Source organism: Rhinatrema bivittatum, chromosome 11 (genome assembly GCF_901001135.1).
Source record: "Rhinatrema bivittatum chromosome 11, aRhiBiv1.1, whole genome shotgun sequence".
In the NCBI taxonomy this organism is placed as follows: domain Eukaryota; kingdom Metazoa; phylum Chordata; class Amphibia; order Gymnophiona; family Rhinatrematidae; genus Rhinatrema; species Rhinatrema bivittatum.
The window spans coordinates 71,765,540-71,780,608 of NC_042625.1; the positions used below are offsets into that span (position 1 = coordinate 71,765,540).

A 15,069-nucleotide genomic window follows, 5' to 3' on the forward strand; every position below is an offset into this window, starting at 1 on the left:
TTTGGTTGTATGCTCTCATGCTGCAACAAGAGGGCACCATGAGCAGTGCATGTTCCTGAGGAAACATAGGGGAAATGTGCCTGTGTCTAGCATCCATTTCTGCTTGCTTATGAGGAGCCAAGGGGCCCGACTGAGCCCAGAATCAGCAAGAGGCAAATCTGGGGTATAGTATTAGACTGAAATTTTACAATTAAAGTACTTCTACCAGCAGATGTCCATTTTGGCTATGGGAGCTAAGACTGCTAACTTGCCTGTGCTTCACTCCCTGTGCACAACGGCCATCCATGGGAATCTAAACATGAGTGAGCTCACTTTCTCTCTAGTTTCAGTTTGTTAATGCAAGTCCTTGTTTAACCCAAGGGACTTTGGAACCCAGCCAAGTCTGTTCTCACTAATTAGATCTCATGTCTTGAGATAATGACGCACGTGCCAAGCACTGCAAATCTGAAGTTACAGGGGGCTCAGAGATGTTTGATCTGCCCTTCCCCAACATCTGAAGAAACCTATCTGGCCTTGAAAGCTCATGTTCACAGTCGGCTTTGGAGGGAGTCACACCAGTTTAATAAAAAGCTATCATAGCCATGAAAGGATCCAGTATCTTCACGACCAAAACTAGAAAAACCGGGCAGACTGGATGAGCCAATCAGTCCTTATCTGCTGCCATCTCATCTACTGTATCCAACTCCAAGCCTTCCATGCCCTGGAGAGCAGCCGCCTCCTCTCAGTAGTACTCATACAGGCAGCGTCAAGAGCAGTCTTTTCCATTCAGCAGTGATCATGTGCGCATCAGCAGACATAATCGGGTCTAGCCAGTGCCAACCATTGAAGGTGGGGGGTCAATGGTTGCAAGAGCACAAGGAAAGAATTCTCCTTTTGTGAGGCCATGTTTGCTATGTATTTCCAAACTGCACCAGAGTTTAAACAACAACAACAACAAAAACACAACCCCCAGAGCACAGCAAGCTCAATCTTGCTATTTGTCAGATAAAGATCCAAGATTTCCTGGTAGTTTCTTGATCACCCACCATTTTGCAGTGAACAAAAAGAAAGTAGCTGGAAGAAACCACCACCACGATGGCGAACTTCACATGTTGCTTCTTTAAACCTGAGCATATTGTATACAGAGGTCAATAAATCTTAATGCCAGTCAAAAATTAAATATCACAATGCAAAAAAAGAATGTCTTGGAAGGTGAACACGATTAATGACGAGTTCCAGGTCATGCCGGGACAAGGCATTTTGCTGTTTTCCTGAGACTTGATAGGTAATTTACAGCTTCAGAATCAATTAATAAAATCCTAGTGTTACCTAGAGTCTTTTGAAAACATGAGCGGACAAGGGAAGAATGAGCTAATCTACCAGGAAAAAAAAGCATTAATTAGGTAGGAGGCCACAACAGAGATACACTTTGCTAGTTAATTTGAATGTCTTGGGTGTGTTGTGGAGCATTGGGTCAAGATCAGAATGATCCTATGCCTCTGAGCATTAACAATTTCAGCTCAAGTCCTGGTGTGCCTCTGTTTGTCCTACTTATCTGGTTTTTATTAGGAACTATCATGGACAGCCTCTCCCCATACTTCTTCCCATCCCACACTCCTCTGGGATCCATCACAGATTGCCTACAAAGATTTCATCATCAGCTCCTATAACTTCCACTCCCCTTCTACCCCCATATGTAGGCCAAGCATCATAGCTTGCCCCTATAGCTATAGGATGCAGAGATTTGCTGCAGACCAACATTGCTTATGATGCTGTTCCCTGGCTTTCCACTAGGAGGTGCTCAACTTCAGTCACATGTAAATATGTTATGTGACCTACATATAGTTAATTACTAGGATGTGTGTAAACAAGACATCCATTCAGGCAAGTTAAAATTCATACTGGTCAGGTACTGACAGACAACTGCACACCCAAAAACATGTACACTTTTTAAAGACATACCTTTTTCACCATTGTGGTCTCAGTAGAATCAAGTTTTGCTTTTTTGGCCTCTGGTCCATCTTCTAGCCCTTGACTCACTTTGCTAACTTTCATCTTTTCCCTAAAGAGATTTAAATGAAGTTTAAATTCAAAAGCCAATTTAAATGATCTGTCTGCAGTAGGTCATAAATAGTTAGCATAATTTCAAATCAGACATCCAAAAAAGAAGGGCCCCCCCCCCCCCCCCCCAAAAAAAAACCAAACACACTGCAGAGTTCCATTCCATGAACTGGTTGCAGCCTCCACTCTTTCCAAGACCATAGAATTGCAAAGTGCTGTCAGCTTACTTGATTGACTGAAAGTCTGGAAACTGATAGACGCGCACTCACTTACTCAACAAACTCGTGATCTCCCAGGTTGGCAAATGTGTAGCCGTGGTAGCCAAACACGTCACCCGCGAAGAACTTGATGCCGTGCTTGTGACAGATGTGATCAACCTTCACCAGAACGTCTCGGGAACAGCAGGTCAAACACACCTAGAAGGGGCAAACGGTACATCAGGAGATGGGACGGGTGGGTTTGTTGCATGTGGAAAAGAAGCCATAAGAAACCTGAAAGATGTGCCAGGATCCCCCAACCCTTTCACTTGTAAGACAAATTTCCCATTCTAATCCTCTTCTCTGCTGCTACTATTATTCCCAAGTCTCCTTCCTTAACTGACTGGCTATTTTCTTCTCCTTTTCTTATTTAACCAGGTGCAGATTTACAAAAAAATAAAAAATCTTTTCAGAGGTTAAATCAGCTACTTTAAAAAAATTAATACAGAAATACAAATAATCTAACTTTACAACAGCAAAAGTATAATAGAACTGGAAACTAAGCTGAAGTCTCTGTTGTTCTCTTAATAATATTCATACAATAGTTCGGCACTCAAATGACAAAACTGAGAAAATCACCCAAAACCCAGTGAGAAATGTGGACCTCAAGTCCAGGCACTAGGTGTCACCATGGCATGCTGACTAGGATTTGAGTGCTGCCTCTGCAGCATCCCCCAACCCCATGGTCAACCGTGGGAATGAAACTGCAAGCATTTTCAAAATTTGCGGGCTGGCAGTTCAACTGAACTGATCTCACAATGCAGAAGATCAGCAGATTTGGAAACGAACGGCCCACACGCATCAAAGAGCCTTCGCTGCAACAGGACCGAGAAGGCCAGATGTGAGTGTGGGGAACCTGCATTCTCCCCAGTGGAGACAGAATGTGAGCACCGAGTACACCCCCCCATCCCCTCCTCTGGAATCGGTTGTGAGGGATGTCATAAGGTTGGCTGTTTATGACATCTACAAGAGAACTGTGACAAGTTGAAACAAAAAAAAAAAAGTCACACTGGGGGTTTCTAGCATACAATGGCTGTCCATTTGCCAAGGGATTGCCCGCACTGGAGAGCCCCAAATTACAGAAACCTTTGAGCTTTATCCACTGCCCCTCATGTATTCACTGCTCATTGCCAATTGCTTTCGATCTGTGGGTGTCTGCACCTCAACACAGTTATTCATGCACTTTCCAAGGCCATGGGACATATAAATGATATCTTGGCATGAAATCCCTCAACTTCCTATCTTTACACACTTCCTCCTGGGCTGACAAATTTAAAAAGGAACTCACCCTAATTGACCGAGTTTAGGGAAGCTGAATTTTTAACCTGCTCAGGGACTTAAAAAAATAAGATGAAGGCAATGCCTTGCCTTTTGCAGCAACTAACATGGACTTTTGTTAAGACAAGGAAGCTGACGTTTCTTTCTGTCATTTGAGAAAATCACCAGCACCCAAGCATTCAGCTAATCCTCCTCATCAGCTCTCAAGAATCTCACTTACAAACTTTCTAACTGTGAGGAGCCTTAACGGCTTTGTAAGGACAAGTTGTCACTGCTGCAGCCCCGGGCAATCCCTTGCCAGGCAGCTGATGAAATGAAGCCACTATCACTGCAGAGACCGGAAGGAAAGACAGGAGGAGGAAGAAGCCAGGGAGAGGGTAGGGGCTGCTAATAGTGCTGGCATCTTAACTCTAAAAGCTTCAGTGGTCAACAGCAGGTTTTTGGTGGAATTTCTTGAGGGTAGGTTCTTCTCCTCCCTGGGTTTTACTGGTTTATGTATCACGGTGTATGAAAATTGCAGGAGGACCTTATGAGACTAGAAGATTGGGCATTCAAATGGCAGATGAAATTTAATGTGGACAAGTGCAAGGTGATGCATATAGGGAAAAATAACCCTTGCTGTAGTTACACGATGTTAGGTTCCATATTAGGAGCTACCACCCAGGAAAAAGGATCTAGGCATCATAGTGGATAATACATTGAAATCTTAAGCTCACTGTGCTGCAGCAGTCAAAAAAGCAAACAGAATGTTAGGAATTATTAGAAAGGGAATGGTTAATAAAACGGAAAATGTCATAATGCCTCTATAGCGCTCAATGGTGAGACTGCACCTTGAGTACTGTGTACAGTTCTGTTCACTGCATCTCAAAATTATATAGTTGCACTGGAGAAGATACGGAGAATGGCGACCAAAATGATAAACGGGATAGAACAGCTCCCCTATGAGGAAAGGCTGAAGAGGTTAGGGCTGTTCAGCTTGGAGAAGAGATGACTGAGGGGGGATATGATAGAGGTCTTCAAAATCATGAGAGGTCTAGAACGGGTAGATGTAAGTTGGTTATTTACACTTTCTGATAACAGAAGGACTAGGGGGCACGCCATGAAGTTAGCAATTAGCACATTTAAGACTAATTGGAGAAAGTTCTTTTTCACTCAACGCACAGTTAAGCTCTGCAATTTGTTGCCAGAGGATGCGGTTAGTGCAGTTTGTGTAGCTGGGTTTAAAAAGGTTTGGATAAGTTCTTGGAGGAGAAATCCATTAACAGCTATTAATCAAGTTGTCTCAGGGAATGGCCTCTGCTAATACTGGCATCAGTGGCATGGGATCTTCTTAGTGTTTGGGCACTTGCCAGGTTCTTGTAGCCGGGTTTAGCCACTGTTGGAAACAGGATGCTGGGCTTGAAGGACCCTTGGTCTGACTCAGTATGGCAATTTCTTATGTTCTAGAATCGTGAGATATAAACAACCACCTAAGCTAATCAGACTCAGCAAATAGTTAAGCCTTGGAATTCATTGCCAGAGGATGTGGTTACGGCAGTTAGCGTAACTGGGTTTATAAAAGGTTTGGATAAGTTCCTAGAGGAAATATCTATAAACTGCTATTAATTAATAAGGAATAGTAGCTTGAGATCTATTTAAATGTTTGGATACATACCAGGTGCTTGCGACTTGGATTGGCCACTGTTGGAGACAGGATACTGGGCTTGCTGGACCCTTGGTCTAACTCAATATGGTACATCTTATGTTCTTATGACCTGGTGCACGCAGTACCAATCTGACACTTGCTAACCATTGAACCTCCCCTAGAATCAACTTAGGGAAAGACTACTAGGATACAGACTGCCTTCTCTCTCTCCCACTGTGCCAAAGAAACATTTGTCTAAGCCAGTCGCTGGACACAAGCATCATGACTGGTCAAGAATCATGAGACTGGGTGTCCATAATCTCCATAGCAGTCAATGTACTGTGAGCTGCTGGCCAATGACAAGGCAGCTTTATGATCCCCATTGTATGCTATACTAGTTTGAGTGGGTCAATGTTTACACCTCCTTTGCTCACCATGCGGCTTACAACAGGTTATTTAATCCCCACTCTGCTCAGAATACAAGTCAGCAGGGTTGCAGGACTTGGGCCACACCTCTGTGAAGCCCATGGCCTGCTGTTTTGTATGAGCTTTGCACCACTTACAGCATCAAACTGAGTGAAGAATGCATCGTCCTTGTCGATGATGTCCTGGGTGTCCACTCTAACCTCCACCATGGGGTTCAGGTTCTGAGCACGTGCCAGGGAAGCCTCAGCCCGATTTTGATTCACAGAGCCTACAGGGATCAGGAACTGAGCTCTAGTATCTTCCTGAGAAACCTGCAGGTTTCAAAATCACAGCAATAAGGGTACATAAAAGCTCTCATTTTTTCCTCCCTGTGGTATAATACATCTGTTAGCCTGCCAACATCATATTTTCATCTTGAAGACCATAACTGCATTACAGTCCACCTTATGCTAAATTTCCTGCATAGAAGAACTGGATCATGAATCTACAACTGTGTTTTTTTTTTCTCTTGCTAGATATCACATACGATGAAAAGAGGTCCATCCTATGGTTAATCATCTGGCAAGACGGAGCATGCTGTGAGATTGTATTATTATGCAGTAATTGTGTCTACGCCTCTGGTTTTACCCAGCAAACTGAACAAATGCAATATAGAAAGTTATTAAAAGCATAGAGTACAACTTGTATAAATGAAATCTGCAATCTCAAACTTTCACATTGGCTTAACTTGCCCCCTGCCCAGAGGGACAAGTTAAACTTATCCCCACAGTCCCTGCAAACTGGGGACAATTATTAATCTGCCACCTAGCTACAAAGTATGGGGTTGATTTTCGAAAATATGCGCATGTACGATTCACTCGCACGTGCACACCGGATTTTAATGTCCATGCGTGCATGTGCAGGCGGGTGGCCTCTCCTGCGTGCAATGGGGGGGGGGGGGGATTTAAAAAAATAAATGCGAGGCGACGTGAGTAGGGTTTTCCCAGTTCGCTCCAATTCCTACCATTTCCCCTCTCCTCCCCGACCCCTACCTAGCTAGCCCAAATTTTTTTATTTTTTTTTTATTACTTACTGCTCCTTCCGAGCAGAAGTAACATTGGCGCATTGGCCAGCTGCTGGCGCGCACTTTCCCGGGACAGGGCCTAATGGCAGCTATCCTGTTCGGCCCCCGCCCAGTCCCTGTCCCCCCTTTTTGATGGCCCGGCATTTCTGTGTATACCAGGAGATACGCACGTGTCCGGGCAGTTTCTAAAATGCGTCGGTGCACGAATGGCCTGGCCATGCATGTATCCCCTGGATTTTACGCGAGTGAGCTTTTTAAAATTTGGGCTTATATGCGCAAGTTTAAAGCAAAAACCAGGCTAGCTTCTCAAGTTAGCTAGCATCAATCATTTGCATACAAAGGGACCCACAAACTTTGCACCTACTTGTGCAGGCCGCCACGCAGGAATAAAATAGTGCATGCACATTTCAAAATTGAGAAGACCATGTGCCATTTTCCTTCCCCCCCCCCCCCCCCCTAAAAGTACATGAACTATGAAAGATCGCACATAGGTGGCCAGTTTATCTGGGCAAATGACTTTGAAAATTGCTCTTTAAAAAGGGTCTTGTTCAAAAGGCATTTCCATGGGACTCGTTATAAAATTGTCCACCTGATAGCTGGGTAAACATAGCTTGCATCTATCCTATATGAGCACAAGTTTACCTGGCCTAGGCAGGGGTACTCCTGGGAGTGGAGCTGGAGAAGGATTTGGATTTTACACTTGTACTTTTGGATTTTCAGAACTACATGTATAAGTCTTCCTGTACAGAAATTAGCAGGTGTAACTGCGTGTAGGTAGTTTTGCTGGGATAGCTTTCAAAGCAAACACAGATGCATAAGCTCGCTTTCAAACTTGGTGTAGCTTATTTGCCAACCTTCTTAAGCGTGCTGTTACAGAAGCAGTCCCTAAATCTGCAAGAAAGATGAGGTATAGTTTGAGCTACTTTTAATCAACAGCGCCATCATGTGGACAAGTTAATAATAAAGTACACAGCCAAAGCATTCCAAACAAGGAAATGGACCATGCCCCGAGCCTCCCTCCGGGCTGGAGATAAAAACACAGGAGTGAAGTCTGTGTGCTCTATATCAGGGCACATTTTCTTAAAAACAAAAAAAAACAAAAAACAGTAAGCTAACAGTATAGAGTGAAGGAGTAGAGCAATGGGCTGAGAACTGGGGAAGCCAGGGTTCAAATCTGGCCACTGCTTCCCTTCTAATCCTGGGCAAGTCACTTCTCCCTCCATCACTTCAGGTACAAGCTTAGACTTAAGTACTCTGGGGATAGGGAAATACCTGCTGTACCTGAATATAACTCGCCTTGAGCTACAAATGAAAAAGCAGAATAGAAATCCTAAATTCAAATTAAGTGCATTGGGAGTCAAAAAGTGCATAAACCTAAAAAGAAAAAATAAGAATAACGCACATAAATTATGTTTAAATGCACACAAACCATGTTTTATGCTTAGGAAATAGGATTTATTCACACAAAATAGGGTTTCTGCGCACCAACCATGTTAGAGCGTAAACATGATTTGGATGCATAAAAATGGTGCGCAGAACCCATAAATTATGCTCCTACACTGTACACACAAGTTAGGAACATAAGCCTGGCTCAGAAAAGTTATGCACATAAAACATACGTCATGTGTGCAGGACCCCTACACCACGAACTCCGGGTTCAGGCCCAGAAACCTTCACCCACCTCTTGACCAGGGAGTTCAGTTTCCAGTGTTCCCGGCTCTGCACCTCTGTACATCAGGGAGCAACAGTGAATGCCTCATCAGCTTGGGATCTGCATGGAGGAGCACCAATTTGGGCACACGCTTTTGGGCGTAAGGCTCCACGCTGCATCCACAATAAACTTCTACAAGCAAAACTGCACGCAGAACCTTGCGCCGCCATTGCAGCCATCCTCGCCCGATTACATCGGGTCCCTCGTTCCTGAAAATTGGCCCCCCTTTCTGCTTCAGTTGTTGGCCACAAAACCTCACACAAACTATAACATTTACCAACTGATCTTGAATTCCTTTGTGCAACATTTCACCACCATTCTGTTTTTTTTCCCCGTTTCCTTATAAGTTACATCAATGAGTTTTTTGTAAAAGAAAAAAAAAAAAGACTTTTGCCAAATTCTGTTTGCATTAAATTCCTATGGCAAAAGATTTTGGGAAATTTTTGAAAAATGCTTCACAAAGCATTGGTAAATCCTTAGTCGTGCAACACAATTATTACCAAAGGAGGATAAACCCTAGCTGAATAAGAAAACTGGCTACCATATCTGCGAGGTGCCTCATACCGGGACACCATGAAAGTCTGTTATTGGCAAAGTTTCTCACCTGTTGATGATCCAGCATGGTCAGTCCTTTAACTCCTGCCAAGATGAGGTTTTTAGCTACCTCTGCTCCCAAGCCTCTCATGCCAACCAGTAGAACTCGTGAGGCACGAAGCCTAAAACAAAATACAAGTCAAGAAGAACTCGTCAGCGTGCAAAACTGGCCCAGAGGTGAGGTTCACTATACTACGGCAGTCTCACTCTGCCTAAAGCTTCCAGAAATCAGGACTTAAAACCCAACCTGTGCGATTAAAAGGATTATAAATCTGAGCACAGAGCAGCACCGCAGATGCTCCCATGCAATAATGATGTAAGATACATAGGGCACACTCTTAATACTCATTAACTGTTAGCGTTGTGAGTGCAAATTTAAAGTGAGACTCTTGAAGAAAGGAAAAAAAAAAAAAAGCAAGTTTGCTTATCATAAATGGATTTCCCATACAGCAGGATGAATTAGCCATGACACAGGGTGATGTCATACGATAGCACCAAATGGACCCATCTCTCTAGCTCAGTAGAGCTTTTACTAAATGAGCATGCAAGGAGTTTTTGCACCCACACTGCCTCATAAGTCCCTTAGTTGATTGCAGAACTTAGCTTTAGCTAGATAGTCAACTCTTCAGGGAGGCAGGCGAGTATTATGGCTAATTCATCCTGTTCTTTCTTATGTTCTCTGTTGACAAGAAGAGCTGAATTAGCCATGGCACATAGAGATTCCCAAGCTGAGGGTTGCAGCGGAGCACTTACTGAAAAAAAGAGACTACAGAAAAAAGCAGTTCCAGTAGGCCCCAGGTCAGGACCAAGGAGAAGAGACAAAGACAAAGGCACCAGCCGAGAGGAAGGCAACTGGAAGGAGTCTCCTCCTTGTCCTCCCAACACTTGCTCATGCATCCATGTTCCTCAAATGCGTCAACGGTGCTGGGGATCTGCGCACCGATTGCGTTGATGGCTCTGAAAACTGTGTTGCCAGTCCCGTGGGCCAGTGGTAGATCGATGCCTGTTTTGGTGGTGACTTATGCCGAGAGCACTGTTGGCTCTAAGAGTGGGACTTCTTTTTCTTTTGCATTAACGGGCCCTGCAAGGATGGGAAAACGTTGACACTCAACACTTCTGTGCCTTACTTGAACCATGAACTACAGCAGATCCCAAGCCACAGCTGGAGGAGTTTTGCCCGAGGAGCTTCTGCTCGACTTGGCATGGAAGAGACTGACTTTTAACTGACCTGCAAAGCTGCACACATCTTCCAAGCCCTGTTCCTTTGTGTCCTCAGTGACATACAACCCATAGTCGTAGCAGTTGGTTGAATCATGGTCGGGACCAAGGCATCGGTAACAAATGCCTTGGCTGTTGCGACGCACATCTTTTGGCCACAGACGCTGTCCCTGAAGCCAATGTAAGTGGCTTTCTTGGAACTGGACATTATTCTTTTTTTTTTTTGGTGTAACACAGAAAAGTGCTTCTGAGAGGCTGCTGAGGCCGCAAGGCAAGAACTTCAGAAAAATGAAAAGGATACAAAAAAATACAAGAGAGAAAGTGGGTACACATTCATGCAGAAGCTTGAGCCAAAAAAATAAAGGCAGAGGGGCTCATGAAGCAGCAAGTACATAACAACTCTTGCTCAATACTGAAAACTACTGAGCTAGAAAGCTGGGTCCGTTTGACATTGTTAGATATCATCCATGTGTCATGGCTACTTCAGCTCTACTTCTCAAAAGAGGAAAGAAAAAAAAAGAGACGAAAGGTAAAAGCACCAAAAAAAGCAAATTCCAGAAGCTTTTTCTTAGAACTAAAAAAATCAGCAGACTGTAAGAAAGGGTCATCTAATGATGAAAGCAATATCTAAAGATTCACTGCATGTTTACCAAACTTTCGAGAACCATACACAAACCCAAGCCGCAGTCCCGCACATCCACTTGTACCTGTGTCCCCGCTGCCATCACTCATTCTTCTGCCACCAGCATGTCACCATACCTAGCATTATCACTCCTTCTTAAACCCATCCCCTGCTACTGCCATTGCTTTCTCTTCCAGATTGGGTGAACCATGTGCCACCGATTGTAGCCAGCATGACTCTGTACCGTGCATGAGACATGTAAGCTTATGAATCAAACATCAAATAGCATGCCAGTCATTCACATCTAGGTCTAAGGAAAAAGCAGAATTCCATTTTTTGATTAACAAATTTCTAGTCTCTGGTATCATCTAACTGATCATGTAAATAAAGTTGAGAAATGAGATTGAAAATATTTTTTTCAAAACCATTTTTGCTCCTTAATACATCCAGGCCCTCTATTATGAAATATATCCCTATGTAGCTGGAGGTACAAAATAAATTGGGTATGTGATGAAATACAGAATTCTCTCAGAAGGTCCTCAAAAGATTTTAAAGTCTCCCCTTCAAATAAAACTTAAAACCTTTAGCCCACATTTTTCCAAACCCTTGGAATCTGGAGAAAAAGTAACTGGAGACAGCTGAGAATTGTTTGAAAGAGAAGAAATGGGAGAGAAATCACCCAGGTCTATCCTGAGACGCATATATACCAATGACCAAATCCTAAGTGTATGGACAAAACTGGACTAGCTCTGCCTTCCTTAGCCAAAATTGAGGATGTTGGTGGGTATTCCAGCAGGAAGATAGGACTATGATCCTGAGATCCCACCAAGCATAAACCAAAGAATCCTTACTAACCCAATCCCAATCAACCATGCAGCTAAATAGAAACAGAAACTTAGAAATGACGGCAGAAAAAAGGCCAATCGGCCCATTCAGTCTGCCCAGCAAGCTCCCACACTTATTTTCCCGTTCTTATCTGTTTCATCAACCACCCTTATTGGTAACTGTTTGATTCAAATTTCCTGCCATCCCCTGTCATTGATGCAGAGAGTAATGTTGGAGTTGCATCAAAGGTGAGCATAAGGCTTGATGGTTAAGGGTTGTAACCGCTGCATCAAGCAAGTTACCCCGATGCTTGGTTACCCAGACTACACAGATCAATGCCTTGTTGGATGTTTTCTGAATGTAAATCCTTTTTTTCCACATTTCCCCCTACCGTTGAAGCAAAGAGCAGTGCTGTATATGTATTCAAAGTGATTTTTCAGGCTTAATTGGTTTAGGGTAGTAACTGCCGTAATAAGCAAGCTACCCCACGCTTATTTGTTTACCCAGATTGTGAAGTTCAGTCCTTGTTTGTTGTTATCTGAATGCAAATCCTCTTTTCCACATTTCCTCTTGCCGTTGAAGCAGAGAGCAATGTTGTAGTTGCGAAGGCTTAGTAGCAGCCAGTACTCCACCCCCATGGCTCTTCTCTTCATTCCCATTCTCTAGCCTTCATGGATCCACAGTGTTTATCCCATGCCCCTTTGAAATCCTTCACAGTTTTAGTCTTCACCACTTCCTCCAGAAGGACATTCCAGGCATCCACCACCCTCTCCGTGAAGAAATACTTCCTGACATTGGTTCTGAGTCTTCCTCCCTGGAGCTTCAAATCGTGACCCCTTGTTCTACTGAGTTTTTTCCGAAAAGGTTTGTTGTTTACCATGGATCATTACAACCTTTAATGATCTGCTCCAGGGTGTACATATTTAGATTCTTCAATCTCTCCTCATAAGTCATTTTATGAAGATCATCCACCTTTTTGGTCACCCTTCTCTGGACCGCCTCCATCCTGTCTCTGTCCCTTTGGAGATACGGTGTACAGAACTGAACACAGTATTCCAGGTGAGGTCTCACCAAGGCCATGTACAAGGGGATCATCACTTCAATTCTCTTACTAGATATTCCTCTCTCTATGCAGCCCAGCATTCTTCTGGCTTTAGCTATCGCCTTCTCACATTGTTTCGCCAACTTCAGATCATTAGACACTATCACCCCAAGGTCTCTCTCCTGCTCCGTGCACATCAGCCCTTCACCCCCCCATCAAATACAGTTCTTTCGGATTTCCACATCCCATATGCATGACTCTGTACTTCTTGGCATTGAATCTCAGCTGCCATATCTTCGACCACTCTTCCAGCTTCCTTAAATCCCGTCTCATTCTCTCCACTCCTTCCGGCGTGTCCATTCTGTTGCAGATCTTAGTATCATCCGCAAAAAGACAAACCTTACCTTCTATCCTGTCCACAATATCGCTCACAAAGATATTGAACTGGACCGGTCCCAACACCGATCCTTGCGGCACTCCGCTTAACACCGCTCTCTCTTCAGAGTAAGTTCCATTTACCATCACACATTGCCTTCTGTCCGTCAACCAGTTTGCAATCCAAGCCACCACCTCGGCACTCACTCCTAAGCTTCTCATTTTATTCACAAGCCTCCTGTGTGGGACCGTATTAAAAGCTTTGCTGAAATCCAAGTAGATGACATCAAGCGCTCTTCCTCGATCTAATTCCCTAGTCACCCAATCAAAAAAGTCAATCAGATTTGTGTGACAGGACCTTCCCCTGGTGAATCCAGGCTGCCTCTGGTCCAGCAATTCTTCCGATTGTAGATGGTTCACTATTCTTTCTTTCAGCAGTAACTCCATTAACTTTTCCTACCACCGAGGTGAGGCTAACAGTCCTTTAGTTTCCAGCCTCCTCTCTGCTCCCACTCTTGTGAAGCGGGACCACCACCGCTCTTCTCCAATCACTCGGCACAACTCCCGTTTCTAGGGATCTATTGAACAGGTCATGCAGCGGACCCGCCAGCACATCTCTGAGCTTCCTCAGTATCCTGGGATGAACCTCATCAGGCCCCATGGCTTTGTCAACTTTTAATTTTCTTAGCTCTTTCCATACATTCTCTTCTGTAAACAGAGTTACATCTACTCCACTCCCCTCCAGTTTCTTGTTATCTAGCGATGGTCCTTCTCCAGGATCCCCTTTAGTGAACACCGAACTGAAGTATTCGTTTAATATTTCTGCCATTTCTTCATATCTCTCCACACATTAATCCTTTTCACCTTTCAATTTCACTATACCACTTTGGACTTTTCTCCTCTCTCTGATGTATCTGAAAAATGTTTTGTCATCTCGCTTTACCTCTTTGGCAATCCTTTCTTCCGCTTGACTTTTTGCAGTCTTGATTACTTTCTTTATCTCCCTCAGTTCCACCAGATATTCTTCCTTGTGCTCCTCCCTTTGGGATCCTTTATATTTCTTGAATGCTGTTCTTTTAGTTTGGTTTTGTGTTTTTTTAATCAGCCACCTCCTTTGAGAACCAGATAGGTTTCATTTTTCTTTTGTTTTTCTATACTTTTCTTCTAACATATAGATTAGTTGCCTTTGTAATTGCTCCTTTTAGGTTGGTCCATTGTTCCACATCTCTCTTGTTCGCCCAGCCTTTTAGTTCTTCCTCCAGGTACCTCCCCATTTCATCAAAGTCTGTGTTTTAGAACAGCAAAACTTGGGTCTTTGTGCTTCTTCTCCATATCCTATTTGTGATACGAAACCATACCGTTTGATGATCACTGGTGCTGAGGTGGGCACCCACCTGGCCATTAGAGACATTATCTCCATTGGTGAGCACTAAATCAAATATAGCTCCCTCCCTCTTGGGTTCCATTACCATTTATTTAAACAGAGCCCCTTGCAGGGCATCCACTATCTCTCTACTTTTGTTAGATTCTGCAGAAGGGATTCTCCAGTCTATATTCGGCAGATTAAAATCTCCAACAATCACCACTTCTCCCTTCTTTCCCATCTTCTGGATGTCTTCAACCAGATCTCTGTCAAGCACTTCCATTTGACTTGGATGCCTGTAAACCACTCCAATAAAAATGGATGCCCCATCATCTTTTTTTTTTAGGTCGGCCCATAGTGCTTCTTTCTTTGCCCCATCTTCTTTGCAGCTCATATGCTTGGATATTGTTTCTGACATAAAGAGCCACTCCTCCCCCTTTCCTGTCCTCTCTGTCCTTCCTTAATAAGTTATAGCCCGGTACTGCCGTATCCCAATCATGAGATTCCGTGAACCACGACTCCATGACAGCAACATCCAAGTCTGCCTCTACCATTAGGGCTGGCTGATCTGGGATTTTATTGCCCAAACCATGAGCATGTGTGCTCATAGCTTTCCAGCTTTTCTCGTTCA

The 15,069-nt window shown here is 43.8% G+C and overlaps 1 protein-coding gene across 3 annotated transcripts in view; it reads right to left on the bottom strand.

Annotated features, from left to right (window-relative positions):
- The window catches only part of SAE1 (SUMO1 activating enzyme subunit 1), a 179,364-nt gene that overhangs the window by 42,332 nt on the left and 121,963 nt on the right, over positions 1-15,069 (bottom strand). For all 3 annotated transcript variants that reach the window (XM_029619942.1, XM_029619943.1, XM_029619941.1), the window contains exons 2-5: positions 9,004-9,115; positions 5,763-5,936; positions 2,314-2,456; positions 1,942-2,041 (exon numbers count right to left, since the gene is read on the bottom strand). In XM_029619942.1, coding sequence (XP_029475802.1) covers positions 1,942-2,041; positions 2,314-2,456; positions 5,763-5,936; positions 9,004-9,115 — 529 coding nt within the window. The remainder of the gene's footprint in view (positions 1-1,941; positions 2,042-2,313; positions 2,457-5,762; positions 5,937-9,003; positions 9,116-15,069) is intronic.